The sequence below is a fragment of the Tripterygium wilfordii genome, chromosome 1 (assembly GCF_013401445.1).
Source record: "Tripterygium wilfordii isolate XIE 37 chromosome 1, ASM1340144v1, whole genome shotgun sequence".
NCBI classification, from domain to species: domain Eukaryota; kingdom Viridiplantae; phylum Streptophyta; class Magnoliopsida; order Celastrales; family Celastraceae; genus Tripterygium; species Tripterygium wilfordii.
This window is the reverse complement of record NC_052232.1, coordinates 8,772,859-8,793,348: the sequence shown is the minus strand read 5'-3', so window position 1 is coordinate 8,793,348 and position 20,490 is coordinate 8,772,859. Positions and strand designations below refer to the sequence as shown.

Here is a 20,490-nt window from a genome sequence, read left to right as displayed (position 1 = left end):
GAGTATTGGAATTGTTGCCCTCTCTATCATTTTATTGTAAAAAATAATAGAAACACCACACATGAAACAAAAAAAAAAGTCTTACAAGATGTCAATATTTATTGTCTGAACTACCACAAATGTTGAAAATGGACGCACAAGATTTCATATCAATCATATAGAACATGTGAGACTTATGATTTCACATGGATAATGTGCATTTTAGTATTTGGGATAGTTGGGATAAAAAACACTGGATCATATCGGAAACAAAAATCATGGCCACTAATCAAAGAAGAATTAAAAATGCAGTTGGATTTGAAGCCTTAATCGGCCCATTGGGCCAATATATTAGCCCAGGAAAGCCTGCTAATTTGTACCGCCTTGCAGATACGCCGTTCATATCTCTAATAGACATTCGAAGCTTTCGCAGTTTGTGCTCGAGTCCAATAACCAGTAAATGATGCAAAGACCTTCGCTTCTATGGTCTTCTATTCTGCTCTATCCATCACACACCGCGCTCTGCACCTTCCGTCGTCTTACTCTTCCATTAGGACCTCAGCTGGTTTGTGACGCTGCAGCTTCTTCAAGTCTACAATTTTCCCTGACTCGTCTTCGGAATTACCGACATGCCATCCCTCCTCTTCACAGCACTGGTATATATACGCAGAACTGTTTTGTAAGCTTTTATCTTTAGATAATATAGAGGTTTGTTTTTGTTGGTCTTCACTCTTCAGTAACATGGTTTTTGTTAAATGCTGGAAATCAACAATTACTTTATGCATAGCCAATTGAATTTAGTTTAGTGTTCTTGCTTGTTTATTGTACCGAGAAGACTGCGTGATTAGTTAGATTAGCAGCAGTCTTTCATAACCAAATTCCTGCCGAAAATTCGTTGATATATAGCATTTCGAACTGGGTAATTTGTGTGTACTCCGTTAGTTACTTAAGACCTTGTCCATGAATGTAGTCTGTTTTGGAATAAGTTACATTATTGAATTGAGTCCACAGTATATTAGTTTTTGGATAATCTTCCATCACTACGTTGAATATTGCCAATACCAGCAAAGTGTGCAGGTGTATTTGAATACCCATTTGGCGTTCGTAGGGATAGTCATCTTTGACGGGGTATAATTTATTTTTTATTTTTATTGTCTTATATATAGTCATTAACCTGATGATTAATTTTCATGGTTATTCGTCGATACTGCACTAGGTACTCGGGAGACTGTTGAAACCACTAAGACAGGAACTGAGTTTGTTGAAGTTGGGTATCTATCAAGTGCTCATGGGCTTCATGGGGAGATTTGTGTAAAACCTAGCACTGACTTTCCTGAATTGCGTTTTTCCAAGGTAAAACGCCACTAAAACAATAGCTCTAGAATAATTCTACAGTCTCTCAGGATTGGCATTTTCCTTATTTTCTTCTGTTTGATTGATGCTTTAATCTTAGCCTGGGAGGAGATGGTTAAAGCAGCTAGTTTCAGGCAAAGAAACAATCCAAGAAGTACAGCTTGTTGAGGGAAGAGGACACCCAGGACAAAAGAGCTGGATTCTTAAATTTGAAGGAGTTGATGTGGTGGACCAGGTGAGGGAAACGAGGCCGAGTTTGTTATTCTGAGTGTAACTGTCTTTGTTTAATCTTTACATGTTCTCAACTTGTTTTGAATCTTTTGATCAACTAGCGGAATGAAGCCTTATTCCAAATGTTTCAGGGATAATAACGTGTATCATTTCTAAATGTTGCGCCATTTGCGTAGAAATTTAGAATTTTTATTTGGACATGTTTTGGAGACAGTGAACATGAATACCATTGCTGATTATTTATTTATTTTTTGTACTTGTTTTCACAATATATTTTAACAAAAAGATTTTACATTTCGTAAGGCTAAGCAACTCGTTGGATCCATGTTGCTTGTAAGGAAAGAAGATAGGCCACAATTGGAAGAAGGAGAATTTTATACTCGTGATCTTGTCGGCATGAGAGTTATGCTTAAGGTTTGTGCCCAATATTGGATTGTGGCTTATTTTATGGGAGGATATTTAATAGCTGTGTTAGAGAATATTTCTGATGAGTTATCTGTTTTCTATTTAAATTTTTTTTTTTCATGTGTCATCTGTTAAAGACAATTCTGATGCTACTAGTCCAAAACATTTCTCTATTTGTTGCATAGTTCCCCACTATTTCCTATTCATGATAACATGTCTGAAGTGTAGATTGATATTTGCATTCAGAAAGCCCATTTGTTATGTAGTTCACCTCTATTTTCTATTCATGATAACAAGTCTGAAGTGTAGATTGATATACCGTTGGATTTAAGTCATCATTCACTGTTATTTTTCTTTATTAATGTTGTTTCTCTTATCAATTTAGAAAACTATCTCTTGTTCAACTGGCTGTTATTCAGTTTTGTGTTTGTGTTTTTTTAATTTGAATCTTGACATTTGATTTTAATTTTATAAGATATTGATCATACTAGGTCTTTCCAGGAAACTGGTGAACCTTTGGGAACCGTTGTTAATGTTTTCAACTATGGAGCAAGTGATATCTTACGAGTCATGCTTGATTCATCTGTGGATAAGCCTGAAAAAAATTTGAAGTCAACTCCCAGGGAAACAGATATCTCTGGTCGTTTGGTGTGGGTTCCATTTGTCGAAGCAATTGTCCCAGATGTTGATATGATTCGAAGAGAATTGCAAATTACACCACCAAAGGGACTCCTTGAGCTAAACTTTCGTTCTGATGACAGGTCCAAGAAAGAGAGGCGCCAGATTGTGAGATATACTCCTTTTTAATCTATTTGATTCATTAGTCATTGCTGTATAGTTGCTGTTGCAAAGCTTCAAATGCTCATGCATGCATCAGTTGCATTTTTAGGTAGTTCATTCCGTTAACTCTAGATTCTTTTTTCCCCTTTTTCTTGTGAGGATAGTGCTCCGCAAGAGCAAAATGGAGAGGGGGGGGGGAGTAGGGTGGAAAGTTATTTGAAACCAGTGCCTGCCAGGTTGTGCGGAATACTTCATTGTTCTCTACTTGATTCATCGGTCATGGTTGCAAAACTTATCACAAAGCTTGAATGCTCATGCACGCCTTAATTATTCTGTTTAGCTGTTCACCCATTACTGGTCTGTTCTTCTTCTTCTTTTTTCCCTCCCTTCTCTTTTCAAGGGAGTTGGCTGAAATTAGTGCTCGATATTTTTCAGCCACGTGGTTTCCTTGGCCACTGCCTGTGACGCATTGGGAATCTGTTGAGGTCTTTTTGGGTTTTCTGTATTTCTTTACTGCTTTCTTCACGATATTTACGTATGTATCAAAATGTCTAAACTTACGCTCAAAATCTGCACTAGTTTTGGAAACTAGTACTTTTTTTATGCTTGAGGTTTTTGATATGGTATGCTTTGTAACATTTTGGACTTCTGAATGGATCTTCATAAAGTTTCTGATCATGGAAGATAAGTCATATCTGGTTGTGGGTTGGATTGTTGGTAGATTATATTGTTCCAGTAAGTTTGTCTACCTTACTTATCTTATAAAAGAGGAAAAGATATAGTCAGGTTCATTATGCTATCTGTAACTGTAAATTTAGAACTGCACTTACACATATGAATGGCCACTGTGTTTATGTGGCTTAAGTCAGTCACGTGTTGATGAATTATAGGAATGGAAAGAGAGGAAAAGGTCCCAAAGACGCCTCATAGCAGCCAAAAAGAAACTGTCTGAAATGGAGCAACAACATGTATTCCATGGGTTTAGGTTTGGTGAGAAAATGCAACGAAGCTTACTTGCGGATCAGATTGTTGGTGTAAATTCCAAACTACTTCAACAGGCACTGAAAAGTGTAACAATGTCTACTGAGAGGTAAATTAATATGCACTAAGACCACTTTATCTTGTGATGATTTGATTCATTGTGGAATTTGAGAACATAGATCAAGGTGTCGTCATTCAGATCTAAAACAATTTGGAACCTAGGAAGCAAAAACTTGTTAAATAGGAGTTTGTCTAATCATTTCACTCGTGATATAATGTAAATGATTTGTCATCTTCTGAAAAGGTAACGAGACCTTCATAAGTTTTCTGTGTCTTTCACAGGACTTGTTCACAGAATATGGCCATTTTCATTTTCATTCTCTTCATTTATTTTTTCCCCTTCATATGTTTGAAAATCAAAACCATTATCAATGTTTTTATATGTATCAGAACTATAATCTTACACTAGAATTGGTTGAAGAATATGTCTGAAGTTGCCAAATATGTAGTGGAGGAAAGCTTATTTCAAATTCTGAGATCTTACAAGAATTTCTTCTTGATCTTTGTCTGAAGGAGTTGATACTCCACTTTTACCTCTTTTAGTCATTAGTCCCCATCATCTTAAATAACAAATTGTCTTATTGAATCAGATTGACTGATACGGAAATATTCAGTGCTACAAAGACGAAGCTAGTAAGTAATACTATCAAAATATCAAAGGATTTTCTGACTACTTACTCGAGTGAGAAAGAGTCGGCTGTCAATTTCAATTATAAAGAAAAGGGTATCTCTCTCATGTCCAAAGGCAAGGTGGCCTCCATTTTGTTCGTTCAGGACATTGAGCGGTGGAGATGCTCTGAACTTGATCATGTTGACTCTGATTGTGTCGATAGCTCATCTTTTTCTGTCCTACAATCACTGCTTTCTGACAATCAGAGGTTTGTAAAGGTGGTTAACACTTGAACTTCTTTACCATACTATTCTCTTTAGTTTAGTTTGTATATGCATAATTATGTTTATCAGTGTTTTATCATCACATTGTTTACAATCTGCAAGCAAGTCTCTCTTGAAAGTTTAGCTTGTGAGTTTGGTCACCATGTTCATGTGTGACTGAGAATTGGGACTTTCAAATGTATAAGACTTTGTTTTTTGGATTGGTTGTAGACTTGTAGTTGATATCTAGGTACTCTATCTCCAGCAATTCCTAATCAATTTGAAGGTGCACTTCATACCATTTGCCGATATCAAAATTGGGCATTTCATGGAGTATAAGAATGGTAGGAATGTTATTAGTTGACAAGCAATGATTAGATGAAAACTAACAAGAGTTTTTTTTGGTTATTGTGCCATCATACTGTTGGATTCTTTAAGTCATGTTTTATTTAATAGTAGAATGATTTCTGTCCTTTGGATTGTTGGAGTGGCCTTGAAGTGACCTTGAAAGGAGAATCTGCCATATCATTATTTAATGGATGTGTATCAATTACAGGTAGAGGATCATGTATCTATGCCATTGATTTTGCTTTGCCCAAGTGACAAAGTGCAGTCTCTGGAAAAGCTACTTTCAGATAATGATTATTTTGCATTTGACTCCGAAAAGGTTGGCATACTATCTTACCACATTACTTGGAGAATCTACACCTCTCTCTCTTGATACCATGCTCTGCTATTAGTATACTAGTTTTAATTACCAATTTTATTGTCCAACTACTATGTTAATCCCTTTCAACCTTTAGATGAGGTAATTGGAAGAAGAAATCGGGAATTTTTTTTACAAGGACAAAATGTTGAAAATATTGGAAGGATTTGAAGAGGAATTGGGGTTAATGAATCTGATGTACTTGCTTATCCAGATAAAAAATCTGACATCATTTTTTTTTCTTTGTTAATTTCCTCCAAACTCTAGATGAAGTAGTTGGAATTGAAATTCAGGAATTTATTTGAGTTTAAGAGGACAAAATATTTAAAATTGTGGAGGGATTTGAGAGGGGGAATATCCTATTGCTTTTTTGCCTACTGTTGAAAGTCATCTTGACTGCTGCCATTTGCCATCCACGGGGACCGTTGTTGTACAGCCTCAAACAATGCCACCATCACCATGAGAACCTTATTTTGTTGCGCACTTGCACCTCCATCAAAACTATTCTGCATCTCCAAGTTTGTGATCTTAGCCATGTCAATCACCTTGTGGCTGCCATCATCCATTGCATACATCCTATCCTTATTGCAATACTTTCCTAATTAACCTATCACTTCACTAGCTTCTCTGCTCCTGTCATTGCTGTCACTGTTGCCACTGCCACTACACTGTCTCCACCATCGCATCCCTATTTTTGTGTTTACTTACCTGTATTTTTAATATCGATTTCCACATTCTTTGATTCAGTACCTTTATTTATTTCCACCTTCGTTGATTCAGTACCTTTATTTTAGATGACCCCTGGGAAGGTCATGAATATAATGCCAAGTGATGGAATAGTGCTACTTTAGCAGCTTTACGTGCTACTTTCATGAGGATTATTTATACTATTTCCACTGTAAGTTGGAGAAACTAATTCCCAAATAGGAGTATCAATGGTGTAAGAGGTTATTTAAAAGGAATGAATAATCAGGTATTCATTTTTTGAAAATTCGCAATCTAGTGATTGAGATTCAAAATTAGGTCTTAAAAGTTTCTGAAACACCGCCAAGTGCGTAGTCCAGTCTGACTTTGTGGACCTTTTTGAGGAGTTGAATCATTAATTTTTTTTCTTATGTAATGCGTGGTCGATGCATTGTCCTGGAACTAATATTAAACTGAAGTGTTTAATTTTGAAGCAAAGTGTTTATCTGGTTTACAGCCTGAGTTGTCGCTATTCCACTTCTAATGCATGTGGTAATGTTCTAGAATAGCCTTGACACGTTGAACGTCTTCTCTTTTCAAAATTTTCTGTTCAATGCCGATGTTGAGCTTTCAGTTCACTTTTAGGTCTGGGTTCTTGAAGAAGAGAAGTTGCCAGTTATCAGCAGTTCACCAGAAGAGCAGAACAAGCATAAAATTTTGATGAAATCACCATGGGAAATACTGCAGTCACCAGTTGGATCTGGAGGAGTTATCAGTTTGCTTGCAACACAAAATATTTTAGAGAATCTTACTGAAATTGGTGTGCAGTATGTTGAGGTCAGATTGCTTGATTTATAACTTGTCGGTCGTGTTGCATTTCCATTTAAACTTACTTCCCTCTAAGATTGGAAGTGTGCCTTTGAAATATTATAAAACTCCATTTGGTTAACTAGGCTTATTGTGCAATTTGAGAAAGAGTTCTTAGTTAATGAGAACTGCAAGGATTTCCAAAATTTGGTCATGGAATACTTTTGCTGATTGTGGTTGACTTTTTAAATCTTATTCACGAGTTCTTCTTCTTCTTCTGAGTTTTAGTTTTCTCACGAAGATAAGATGATGAAACCTTAATTAACGGAGGAATTTCTATAAAAAAAAATTAAAATTAACGAGGAGTAAATATAAATGAAACTGCATACATCCTGTTAATTTGGTCAGTTTGTTTCCATTATGGGAATGAATCAAGGAGTGAAATGTATTAATTTGCAGAGCTGCTAGTTTGTATAGGTAAATGCTCTGCAAATTTTATGAAGAATAATGGGAATTTAGAGTAGGGATTAGTTTATTCCTGGGCACTGTGGGAATTAATTTTCAGAATATATTCTTTACCTTTTGAAGGATTAGCCAATACACTTCTCATTTTACATTTCTTCTCAAGCGATGTGTATTGAATTCCTTCTCAATTTTATCTTTATGGAAATTGATTTTGTGACGGTATTCTTAGTTTCGTGTTTTCTTCTTGCAGATATGCAGCACTAGCCAAGAATATGCTTCTGGAAGCCCAATGCTTCTTGGGTTGGCTAACTCCTGTGAAGCAGATGTTGGAATCCAAATTGTTGAAGATGCTAAAGACTTGGAAGAAAATCTCCGCACAGTGTTCTCGATGAATTTTATGAAGAAGCTGACTAATCATGTCGAGAAACTCCAGTTCTATGCAGTCCCAAAATCAAGTTCGTATGTTGAGATGGTTGACAAGGAATGGATCGATGTTACACCATCATCAACTAACTCATTTGAACTCCGTTGTTCGATATACAGTGCCTTAAATGCGTGTTCTCTTGATAAGATGTGTGTAATGGAAGTAACTGAATGAACACATCATCTTACTTCTTCTTCTTTGCAGAATCTAAATGTGCAGCCCTAAGTCTGCTGTGTTATATATTCGGGTTATAGATCATTGATACATATGATAGCTTGCGAGAGATCGATTCTGTTTTCTGTTTCCTGCAGTTTGTTGGCCACATGAATGGGTACTAGTGCTTGTCCCTTTTGGTAGGTATACTCTAAAGCCATTATCACTTCTGGTATGCCAAGAATTTATGCTTCAGGAGTCTATTCAAGTTCCATTTCAGTGTTGCTTGGTCTTTCACTATGCAATGGAAGTATGGAACCACCTTTTTTTCGCAGTTCATAGATTCCCTTTTTACAAGGATGGACATTTTCCTTCTATTGAACGTACATGGTGAATCACAAGATTGTTTACGGTTCTTGTCCTTTAATAAGATCCCCTTAATGTTCCCGTGGAGTAGCTTGGGTGGCAGGGCGGATATTAGTATGTGTGGGTTGTAAGGTACACATATTCAGGTTCGATTGCATGTTATTTACTTCTTTTTTTGTTGACCGAGAATTTCTCGGCCAATATGTTCACCGGATAGTTGAGTTAATTCTAAATTTGAGTTGCAAACTCAACCCGTTTCACGCTGGCGATATAAGATTATATTCACGACTAAACTGAAACCTAATTCATTGCCTTTATAAAATTATAAATATCATATCTTTGATTTGTATTTTATATTTGTAAGAATGTTAGGTTAAGCAAAACGTTTGTGGGCTCTATCTAAACTATCGAACTGGGCTTAAACTAATTGAATAATTGGGCCTATATTAGGGCCCAGTAAAACCGGCCTTATGGTAATATCACGACTCTCGATCTTTCCCAAATCCCTGAACTCGAGAAAACGGCTGGATTCAAGTGACTCGTAAACCCTAGATGAGTGAGCGCTTGCTTATATAAAGCTCCACCCACAAACTGTTTGGAGGACCAGGCGGCGAGAACCCTCATTCACCGTAAGCTCTCCCTCCCTTACCCTATCTCTACCCTTAGTTGCAGATCTGTTAAGAATAATTGATTTTATTTCCATATATAAAACGTATATTCATTGCAGGAGGTAATTGAAAAATGGCGGCGCCGTTGCTGGCCAAGAAGATCGTGAAAAAGCGGGTGAAGAAATTCAAGAGGCCCCAGAGCGACCGGAAGATCTCTGTCAAGGTATATCTATCTATAACAAACCTTATGTGTGTGCAAGTTTTGAAGAAAAAAAAGATACGTGCTTTAATAGCGGACTGTTGCGGGAAAATGATGATAGCTATTGTCGCCCCAGGCTTATTTGCATATCCTGATGCAATATGGTGATTGACCTTCTATCTGATTCCTGTCAATTTTTTATCAGAACTGATACATTTGGTTTTGAACACGAATGTTTTCTGCTCTTTGGTTTTTTTGTAAGGCGTGTTAGCCGGAATTATTTGTCTTGTTTTGTAGACATGCCTATAAACCCCTTATTTTTGGGAGTGGGTTCTATCCAGATATGATGATAGCGTTTTGCACGTCAGTCTAACTTGCTTCTGTTGATGCAATATGGTGATTTGATCGACTATCTGATCTTGGTCTTTTTCTTATAGTAAATTTGTACATTATGCATTGTATTCTTTTTTTCCTGTACTTAAAACTTTTCTTAAATTTGGTTCCAAATGTTTATGCAAGGAGGTGTGATGATACTTATCCATAAAAACCTGATGTTGAATGTGATCAACAAACATGCACTACCATCTGATCTCTTGCATTTTACATAACTGCTTTTTTTCGTCAAGTTTTCCAGCAAATAAAGTTTTTACTTATTTTTCTAGCTTTGCAAAATGATAGAAAGATTATTTATTTTTCCATCCTATATTGTTCTTCCTTGCTTCCGGTGATGCAATCTGTTCATATGTTATGATTTTACTGTGATTATTTCACAAAATATCACCATCTTTCGGCTGAGGTTGCAAATTGATTGTAATGCATCTTAGACGTATGCCTTGTTGAAGGTTGTTGAAGTTGTCATGGTAGGACTTGTGTTAAATGGTTATTAAATGCTCAAGGATTTCATCCTTTTTAAATATTGTTGTTTGTTGTTTGCTTGATCTGATGTACTTAAACGGGATATGATGATTTCATTGTTGACACCCAGTCTTACTTCTAACTCTTGTTGGAAGGTGGTGAAGGAATTGACCGTTTATCTGATCCCAGTTTGTTATCATTTAGTTTTGTTTACTTGTTAATTACCATTTGATCTTTGATATTTTTTGTTAAATGAAGCATTATCATCTAATATCAATCTAACTCATCTTTATTTTTGTTTGATTTTTTTAATAGTCCTCTAATTCTTTTTTAGAAATGATTTTAAATGCTCTATTTTCCTCCCTGGCACTGTTATGATGCAAGCCATGTTTATGTTTTAAATTTCTGGTGTTACTGGGGTGCAGGTTTTAGCTGTGATTGAAATTCTGATGCTTTTTCTGGTAGTTGCACCCCCTTTACATTTTTGGGGTTTGTTTGCTCCATTTGCCCATGGTATCTGGTGTACAGTCTTATGTGTGGCTGGTCATCTCGTTTACAGGGCAGAAATGAAAATTATAAACAGGTCTTGCGACACAGTTTGCTTTATACTGATGAGCTCTCTGTTACTTTATCCCTGCTTACACTCTTTTGTTGACATCAGTTTCCATGTCAAAGTTCATGATCCTTTGCATGTCATTTGGAAGTTCTGCATTTTTTGGGTTGTGATTGTTCCATTTGCCCATGGTATCTGGTGTACAGTCTTTTATGTGTGGCTGGTCATCTCGTTTACAGGGCAGAAATGAAAATTATAAACAGGTCTTGCGACACAGTTTGCTTTATACTGATGAGCTCTCTGTTACTTTATCCCTGCTTACAATCTTGTTGACATAAGTTTCCATGCATGATTCTTTGCATACCATTTGAAAGTTCTGCATTTTTTTCTGTTATATGTCAAATCCTGACCATTGTATGTGGTTTGTTTACTTGCCTCCCGTTCCATTGATTTTTATTTTATTTTGTGCTTCTGGATAAACAGATTGTATTCTTACTCCTTTTTCAATGATATTCAACTCTTTGAACTTGTACTACACTAGGGGTTAACATGGTTTGCTACTTATTTACTTTTGTCAGGGAAACTGGCGGAGGCCAAAGGGTATTGATTCTCGCGTCCGTAGAAATTTAAGGGATGCACATTGATGCCCAATATTGGATATGGTTCAGACAAGAAGACTCGCCATTATCTTCCAAATGGCTTCAAGAAATTTGTTGTCCACAATTCCAAAGAGCTGGAATTATTGATGATGCACAACAGGTAAAAAAAGTCATAATCCTATGAGTTTAGGTCTATTATATTTTACTCAAATCTTTTTATGCTGACGACTAATTTGCTGTGCAGAACCTATTGTGCTGAGATTGCACATGATGTATCAACAAGGAAAAGGAAAGAGATTGTTGAGCGAGCTTCGCAGCTTGACATTGTCGTAACAAACAAACTTGCTAGGTTACGCAGCCAGGAGGATGAATGAGCTTTGAGTAAGAATATTTCGACTTTGTTTAGGAATGAACTCATGTGATAAATTCTTCACGATAAATTCTTCACCCGTAATGTAACAGGGGTTTTATTTTGACCTAATGCGGTGAGGTTATTATCGAAAGTGTGGTGAGGTGAAGCATCAGTAGTCGCATATCCAGTAGCTCATCCATCGATAAATTCAGTCGCAGCCACGTCCGGTGATCTGCATCCAATCTTTTTGCCATCCCTCCATTTGAGGTCGTCCAAGTATCAGCATCCACCCGATCATTGATAAATTCTTTCTGCAGTTGTTCAACATTCACGACGAAGTCTGAAACTTCTTCCCCGGTCCAAGTGTTCAAATCGGTCTATCATATATGTTTCCAGTTGCATCACTGACAAGCCTAGTTCTTACATTTTATCTTCATCGAGTTGATGATGATGGGACTCTAGTCTTCCTTCTCCATTGCTTCTTCCTTGACAGAGAGATAGGAAGGAAAGAAGCAAACAGAGGATCAAGAAAAGAAGCAAAAAGAGGATCAAGAAAAGAAGCAACGATGCTATATTACTCCCAGCATATGGGTAGATGTAATCATCTCTTGTTGGCTAATTATTTTATTTGTTATTCACAGACATTAATAATTTGATGGATCAGTTAAACAAAATCCATTTACAAAATATGGATCCAGCCACAAACTCTACGTTCATCCACCCGATCAGCTGTCTAACTTTTGTGGTAAGGCATGCAGAAGAAGATGCTGGAAGTTGAATTCTATCAGCTACGAGTAGTTGCTCTATGCCACCATGAACATTGAGCTCAACTCATAAGCAGTATAACCACTGGGCAAGCTGATCGGATCACATCTCAACTGCAACAAAAATTAATTGGTCCGGCTTTCACACAAACAACCATTTCTAGAGCCACTTGACTTACATACTGCTCCTAGATAAAGCAAAGACAAATTTGAAAAGTTGAATTGCCATGCAAACCTGATTTTTTTTTCTTGCTGAAGCTTACTGCACTTTGAAAGACGTTGCAAGACCTCACTCCATGCTGCAAATAAATGGTTCTTCAGATTGAACTTGTACAGCGTTCGGTTCCAGTAGGAGAGAAAAAATAGCTTTACCTGGGAAATCATGAAAGTCAGGCTCTATTCCATTTCCATTAATGTCCATGTGGCTTGGTGTGACATACTTCCCAACAGTGACCACCACACCAGATCCATCACGAAGCTCAAACACAGATTGAATCAAACCCTGTCAAGATAACTTGGCATCTATTAAAAGGTTTCATAACTTATCTACCATCATACGTTAAACCATAGAAACAGACTCTTTATAATGCAAAAGTACTGTGCATTGGCAAAAAGATTTGCCTTGCCTCGTCTTTAGGGAAGGCAAGACAAAAGAGACTTGTGATGACTTCTATAGGTTTCCAATCTACAAAGAAGTAGCCAGGAGCAGTAGAGGAGGAAGTGGAAAATGGCCTTAGGTTTATTGTGTAAATGCAGCATAAATTGAAGAATGTGCAGAAAACCAGAATTAATTTCATCACTCAGAGCAACGAAATCACCTTTCCATAAGTCCTGTCCCCCACCAGAACAGCTCTACAGTTATCATGTAGTGCAGAGGCAACCTGTAAAAGAACCTAACAATATAAAATGTACACACACACACGTAGAGAAGCTATGCGAAAATAAGTAAAAAAGAATGACTCACAATTTCACTGGCACTAGCAGTCTTGTTGTTCACCAATACCTGCATCAGGATTGAGTTAATACTTAATAATAGTTATGGTTCTTTTGAAGCAAAATCTAGAACTTATACTTGTGGTTGTTGATAGTTCTATAGCTGTCCTTTTAGGCATTGTCTTTGAACTCACGCTTATATCCCATCCAGTTATAGTCGATGAATTTGGCAGCTAACATATATTCCAAAATAATCACCACCATCCATGTCCTTGTTGCATGTACAAAGAAAGTGATCTAAAGAAAACTGGTAATGAAACATGAAGCTGATTGATTTTAAGGGTGATAGTTCAGGACCAGTGGTCGAGTTGTAGGGGTGCAACCTAGAGGTGACAAGTTCAATTGCTGGAGATAGCCTCACCATATATTATTTGGGGAAAGGTTTGCATACATTTTGCTTGTCCTCGACTCCGCCCACCGCGAGAACTTTGTGCACATGTGTTGTTTTTGTTTGACTCAGCATTTCATTGATTGATGGAAGCAAAATGAAAGTAGAGGTGCTAATATGGAAAATAATGGAACACATACAACAACAGGAGCTGTAGCCAATGGTGCAGTATTTGCAGCAATAGTATTTTGGTACTGGTTATCCCTTCCAACAGTATAAATCACCTGCACATGTGTAATAAGCAGAAAGAAACGCTTAATTAATGAAGTCACCAATCAGGAAGCAAATGCACCATAAATTCTACATTTATCTTTGTGAGATATGAGCTCAATGCTACATATATATTTCTAGATACTAATCCAGTGACAGCACTAGAGCAGTGCATGCTATCCAAGCTCTCAAGGGTTCACGGCACCTAATCAGAATTTCCTTCCAATGTCTAATGCTAAGAATACAGGAAAAAGAGTAAAAGTAGAGACCGCCAGCAACAAACTAAATATCTCATTGATCATATATAGAACATGGCCATGCAATTTTGGGAGAAGAACCAAAGCTATATGCAAGACGTTGGAATGAAAATTCAATTTATTAATAACATCACCAGATAAAGACTGAATTACTTAATATATTAAGAAATTAGGGGCAGAACGCACATGCATAACATGACTCGTGAGTCGTGACAAAAAGAAATCCCTCAAGTCTGTAAAAGAATAACAAGACTTGGCAACATGCATTATAGAAGTAATTTCAGTAACAGACTTGCTTCATATTAAATGATAGCCAGAACTACCCACTTCAGGATCATTCACGGAGGAATCCTCCATATTCCCCCACCCTCCAAACCACAACTTCCAGGAGATAAATTGAGAACCAAATCTCACTGATGACCTATAACCGGAGCCTTACTCTATCCCTTTCACCCTTCCAATATCTTTTTCCCTTTATAGTCTCCGAATGCTATATGCCCACATTGTCCCAGGAAAAAAAAAACCATAGATTAAACCATACTTCAACAACTAGGCTTATAAGAAACTTCAATTATGAGAATTCCTTGGAAGAACTCTGAAAACACGATGCCCTGGTTGCCACTTAGAGTTTTACAGGTCATCATAGAAATTACCGACATTCATCATAAGCTAGACAATAAGGCGCAAACTCATTTGGAATTTGCTTTCTTTTTTCTTTTTTTTTCTTTCGTATCGGGCATTTCTGGAGAACAAAGGGGTTATATCATTTCATGTGTGTGAATTAACGAATTATTGGGCCGAGCTGGATTTAGATATTCAATCCCGCCAGTTGGGGGAGAGGGAAAAGAGAGTCTTAAGCAGCAAGCATGAGTGAACGTAAACTCATTTGGAATTGCATATAAGAAAAACAGTGGCTGAAATAAAGATGAAAATAAATCCACAAAAGAATTCTTAAGTTCAAACTTCATAAATTCACTTACAACATTGCCTTCGTTAAGGAAAAGCTTAGCAATTTCAATTCCAGCCTGAAATAAGAAAGTATATGTATTAGGTCACAGTTTTGTAACACAAATTCAAAAATAAAGAACATGTAGCCGTCCCTAAAGCATGTCCTGTATAATTTAATCAAATAAAACAAGTTAGAATCAAACCATAACTGTTACATATAAATACTACGATGAAAATTATTTATTTTGGTCCATTGAAACCAATTAGGTCTTGGGCTACAAAATGGTAGGTACCACTCTGTCATCTTGTAAAGCCACCACATATGACAGGACAAACAAAAAAATGTCCAGATTTTCAGAGGCAAAGAACAAGAATTGCTCTTTTGGACAGGAAAACAGAAATTCTGAAGATCAAAGGGGATACTCTCATAGATGATAATCAGACAGTAGGATCTTACGTAGACTGAAGTCATGGATAAATGGATCAAGAAAACAAACCTGTACTAATCCACCAAGATTGTCTCTAAGGTCCAAAATGAAATAAGAGGCACCCATGTCTTGCAGTCGCTTCATTGCTGTAGCCATTATTATAATTCAGACCAAAATATATAAGACTGAGCAGACAAAAAAGGTAGAGGTAAAAGGAGCCTATATGGTCTCTGCTTCAACAGCTTAAGTTCAAGGGGAGGTTTGGGAGCAGTCCTGCCCTTCACCATTTTGGCATATAAGAAGTGGTTGCCCTCAAGAGTTAAGACTATAACCTAACCTTTGACCAAGACTTCATAACTGCATCATTTTATCACCTGAGCTTTAACAGCTTCAAAACTCTATGTACCATGTATAATGAAGATATTTTATATCTATAATTTTTTTCAAATGGAATTGCTTTTATCACTCAGTGGTTTATTTTAATTCCAATGTGCACTATTACTAAACATCAGAAAATTAAATACATAAGTAGGAAGGATGCTCTTACGTAAGAAATAGAAAGTTTACATATGAAAACAGAAAAATTTTCATAACTACTGCAAGAAAACAAGTGCAATTGAGTTATATTTGACAAAAATTTACCAATTACCAAATCCTTTCTAGCCAATGCATTGAACTCTTTTAGGCGCATATACCCAATAGAAGTCACGCCATTGCTGACTTGCTCCAACCGGTAGAAGACAGGAGTACGAGCAACAAGTTGTCTCTGGACTTCCATAGACTGAATGGGTCCACAGTTGCCATGCTTAACCTAAAATATATAATATCTTTTTAAACAACATATTACAATATAATAGAAGGACCAAACCACAACTCTAGGTATCTGAGCTTAGGTTATATTCACAACCTTGATGGTTACAAATGTTTCGCTTGGGCCTTGTAACATAGATGCCACTTCAAAGGCTGATTTTCCTTTCACATCCACTCCGTTCACAGCAAGGACTTCATCCCCCTATAAGAAAGTAAAGGAAAAACTGAGACCAGGACTTTCCAACAGTCATTTAAGAAAGACTTAAATGGCAGCATTATGTTATACATCTTTATGCAGAGTTACACAACAGGTTAACTGAATTGCATTCTTGTCTTCAAAAGCTGATGGAAAAAAAATTAAGCTGACACTAGGGATCGAAAAGGTCGGTCTTAACAAAAAAGGTAAGAATGAAAAATGTGTGGATCGACCAATAGTAATATCCCTTATCAATACCCCAAAACTAAGTGATAAAAGGAAGTGGGCACCATGCAATGCTCTCTGAAACACAATTTCTCAACCACGGATGTAGAGAGTAACTTGAAATAAACCACATGAAATCCAGGAGCCAATGGCTGCAAAAGATATCAGGAAATGTAAACTGCATGTACGGCCATTATTCATGCTAGGGTGAGCCAGTAACTGAACACCAAGTTTCTTATCCACTTTCATTCGGAGAAAAACTTGCTTATCTACTAGTGACTACTACATCAATCTAGTAGATATGAAACCGCTAGGCTGAAAAATACATGAATGTAACATAACATGGGCCAAATTGAAACACAATTTCAACTGATAACATAGATTCCATTCATGTCTAGTGAAAAAAGTTATTACATTAGATTGGTTAAGGAAATCATTAGCTAACAACATAGGAATGACCTGCCACACAATAAGTTGAATTGAAATCATATTGCACTAACGCAAAAGCACAAGAACAGTTAAGCACATCTAGAGGCATGAATAAAAACAGATATTGAAATTTTGCATTGAGCTTTAAAGCTACCTGTTCCACACCAGCACTATGTGCAGGGCCATCCAGCAAGAGACCAAGAACCTTCAGTTTCACACCTCCACTGTCATCTGGAACTTCCCTAAGGTTTATTCCAATACCACTCATGTCATACTTCGCCATCTTGGAGAACTTTTTACAGGGACAAAAATGGCATATGCCACGGAATAAGAATTCTGAAAGCCAGAAGTTGAGATCACATGCATTATACAAAAGGATAGCTACCATATTTACAGTCACTAATCAAGAATATTGACATTATAGTTATATGGGAACACAAGAGGCAATAAACGTACATCAGAAGACCCAGAGAAACTTATGAGAGTATGCGCCATATTCTCTTGATTAAATAACTTACCATGAACAGAAACTCCAGAAAAGTAAGTTTTTCATAAAGTAAAAAAAGAGAGAATTGAATATGACTTGCCGAGGAGACCGAGACTTCATAAGTTCAGAGACTTTAGAATGTAATAAAAGATGGGGGGATTCAACCATCTTCTGAAAAGAGACTAGACTGTGTTTGGAGAGCTTAGCAAAAGAAATATCATAAAATGAAAAAAAAATTCCAAAGAATCAATTATTCTGTTAGTCAATATGCTAAGATGTCTAAACCATGAATTGCACAAGGCTGCACATTGGCTCCCTTTGATACATTTTTTTTAAAATTTTACTCTGATTGATACATATCACCGTTTTCCTAAATTATGAGAAACAGGCTGCTTGACCAGTACCCCTTTTCGGCTGACTCGATTTCCATGCAAACCTTTACCAAACCACAGACCAGCCAAAGATAAAAGTTAAGGCCGTCTCACTTCATGAAGGAAAAGACCAGGATTCTCTCATGATCTCATTATTTCTTTTCCACATTTAAGAAAAGGGCTAAAAATTACTCTCTTAATTAAGTCATCATAAGAATAGAAGGTAGAGTGAGTATAATAGCACATTGCTTAGAAACCATAAATAGGCGAAACAGCTGTTATAAACATAACCTCAAATTCCTTGGTATAGGTTTATTTATGGGATGGCCAAATTATTTAAGTTGTACACAAAATAATTTCCATCCATAACTCAACCAGCTGAAGAATCAAATAAAACGTCAAAATGGACAAGCTTCTAGCTTTGAGATGATGATTTACAACCTTCCATGAAAAGGCCACGTTACTTGGTTGCCAATAAATCTCTTCTATGCAAACAAGTCCAGTCTATCAAGAGTTCAAGACCCAAGAAAAACCCAATCTTCTGGAGACAACTTTCTATAAAAAAAATAAAAATCAACCAGGTAAAGTGACTGGTTGTGCTTCTGGCAAGCAAGTGTACTGTGAAACATTGAGCTTAAACCAAGCACTAAATAACATAGAACCTCAAAAAAGGAGAAAGGATTAACCAAAGTTTCATAGGTTTATAGCGCATAATACAGGAATATTACAGAACCATAGTGGTTTAGCAACTTAAACAATGTGTATAGCCGTATAGGTATAGCCACAACTATAAATGAAAAAAAAAACAAAAAAAATGCAAATTCCACGTCCTTAAATCACAGTTTTACTTTTCAAGTGCACTTATTTTGAATTCCTATCACAGCCCTTCACAGTAAGAGACTGCAACTCAATATTGTTTTTCACTTTTGTAGGCTTCTTCATCAAATCAACAACTCCCTTCCTTTCCTTAAAAGAGAAGGAAACAACAGGTCGTTCCTTTTAGAGCACAAAACCATGATACAAATATAGGATTCTAGGAAGATCACAAAAATTGGACGACCAATATTACAGTTCACAGAAAAATTAATACCACAATGCATTAGTGCCCCAAAGAGCAACTAAATCACGGGAAGAAAAATAAAATCAAAACAAAATACTAAAGAAGCATTACCTCTCCGGGTGAAAGAAAACGTGTGTAAGGGTCACCCAAGCTAGCAAGCATCCTTTTGATTATATCGTGAGCTTTTGAGCTTGTCTGAATGGAAGTACTTAAAATATCTTCCTTCTTTCTCTGGAACCAATGAAATTCTATCAAATACGTCAAATGCTATCCAAATTGTCACTACTAGTTTCCAAACACTGAAGCATTGGCATAAAGAACATAAAATCTAGCAAACAAACAAATGCTAAAAACATCAGCTAGAGCCAGCACGACGCTCTCCTAAGCAATACATGAGAAATACAAAATTCAAAACCGCGCAACATATGTGCAAATATACTTAAACACGAATTTCATCTGTTGTAAATTTACCAGCCACGTTTCAGGTGTCCAGCGATGGCGACGAGCGTCGAGAAAGCTGTCATTCACAATCTGCCAAGCTTCCTCCACAATTTCTTGATTGGTGACAGGTCCAGTTTCGGTATTCTCTTCTTGTTCCTCATCGAGGCAACTCTCCCGCGGTAAAGAACTGAACGGGGAAGGCGCTTCAACTTGTACGGAAGAGTATTCAAGTGCCATCGAGAACGGAGATGGCAAAGAAACTATAAGAGCAAAAGAGATAGCTCCGGTTAAGGCACCAGTCATAGTTCTGCTAGCCCATTTGTTGAAGAGAACGGTTGGAGTATGTTTCTTTGTTCGCGAAGCTGGTGGAACAGGGAGTGTAGATGAGGAGTTGCAGAGCAAGGCCATCATCTATTCATCTTTCCGTTTCCTTTGCTTGGCTGTACTGTAAGATGATAGATTGCTGGGCCCAAATGTTGACTCAGCCGAAGACGAAAAAGCTAGTGTATTAGGACTCGGCCCAATTAACAGACCAGTCCACTCGTATCAAGCCCAATGATTCCAAATATCGGCCCACTAAATAGTAGTGGGCTAGTGGCCTCCATGTCTCTAAGGTAGGTAACCCAGTGAGGAAAGTTACGTGGCAATTTCTATTTGGCCACCCTAGTAGGCAGCCATTGGTATTTATTTATTATATAAAAATCAAAATTGTGGATAAACACAATAATTATCTCTTAAACATAATTTAAAACTCGTGTTTGAGGTGCGTTTCGAGGGATTGGAGGGATTCCAATTCTTCTTTCCAATTTTAGCTTCAATTCTCGATCAAAATCATGAATTAAAATGTGTAATTGAGTATTTTGATGTTCATAATGTTATAATATAATATATTTTGAAAAAATACATTATAAATACTAAATTCTAAACCATAAATCTTAAATCTTAAACTCTAAACCCCAAATACTCAAAATTAAACCATAAACCCGAAATCTTATACTCTAAACCCTAGACATTAATTTCTAACTCATAAACTCTAATATGTCATTTAAA

At 36.7% G+C, this 20,490-nt stretch overlaps 2 protein-coding genes, 4 non-coding genes and 2 pseudogenes across 8 annotated transcripts; 7 read left to right on the top strand and 1 right to left on the bottom strand.

Moving 5' to 3' along the window:
• The first annotated feature begins 385 nt into the window (after positions 1-385).
• Positions 386-8,058, top strand: LOC120005208. 3 transcript variants are annotated; one of them, XM_038854753.1, is made up of 10 exons: positions 386-635; positions 1,196-1,332; positions 1,433-1,567; positions 1,867-1,977; positions 2,470-2,754; positions 3,639-3,838; positions 4,380-4,677; positions 5,219-5,329; positions 6,698-6,889; positions 7,575-8,058. In XM_038854753.1, the coding sequence occupies exons 1-10, from the start codon at positions 440-442 to the stop codon at positions 7,920-7,922; spliced, it is 2,013 nt and encodes a 670-aa protein (XP_038710681.1). In that variant the 5' UTR covers positions 386-439; the 3' UTR covers positions 7,923-8,058. The 3 variants fall into 3 exon arrangements, with proteins under 3 accessions (XP_038710681.1, XP_038710763.1, XP_038710833.1); XM_038854835.1 differs by lacking the exon at positions 1,867-1,977; XM_038854905.1 differs by lacking the exon at positions 5,219-5,329.
• A 706-nt stretch (positions 8,059-8,764) lies between these two features.
• Positions 8,765-12,101, top strand: LOC120001649 (annotated as a pseudogene).
• Positions 9,182-9,261, top strand: LOC120004429. The gene has a single exon (XR_005469536.1). It is a non-coding gene; the product is annotated as a small nucleolar RNA U31b (small nucleolar RNA).
• Positions 9,414-9,494, top strand: LOC120004444. Its single transcript, XR_005469538.1, has one exon. It is a non-coding gene; the product is annotated as a small nucleolar RNA U31b (small nucleolar RNA).
• LOC120004361 lies at positions 9,592-9,669 on the top strand. Its single transcript, XR_005469515.1, has one exon. It is a non-coding gene; the product is annotated as a small nucleolar RNA Z195/SNORD33/SNORD32 family (small nucleolar RNA).
• On the top strand, positions 9,791-9,876 carry LOC120004369. Its single transcript, XR_005469516.1, has one exon. It is a non-coding gene; the product is annotated as a small nucleolar RNA Z196/R39/R59 family (small nucleolar RNA).
• LOC120004437 lies at positions 10,030-10,115 on the top strand (annotated as a pseudogene).
• On the bottom strand, positions 12,006-19,848 carry LOC120001642 (carboxyl-terminal-processing peptidase 1, chloroplastic). Its single transcript, XM_038850058.1, has 13 exons — positions 19,471-19,848; positions 19,111-19,230; positions 17,236-17,373; positions 16,329-16,433; positions 16,064-16,232; positions 15,491-15,567; positions 15,026-15,070; positions 13,719-13,802; positions 13,162-13,200; positions 13,016-13,078; positions 12,570-12,699; positions 12,433-12,496; positions 12,006-12,311 (listed from the first exon to the last, which is right to left on the bottom strand). Exons 1-13 carry the CDS (start codon positions 19,846-19,848, stop codon positions 12,308-12,310), a joined length of 1,416 nt encoding a protein of 471 aa, XP_038705986.1. The 3' UTR covers positions 12,006-12,307.
• Positions 19,849-20,490: the final 642 nt, after the last annotated feature.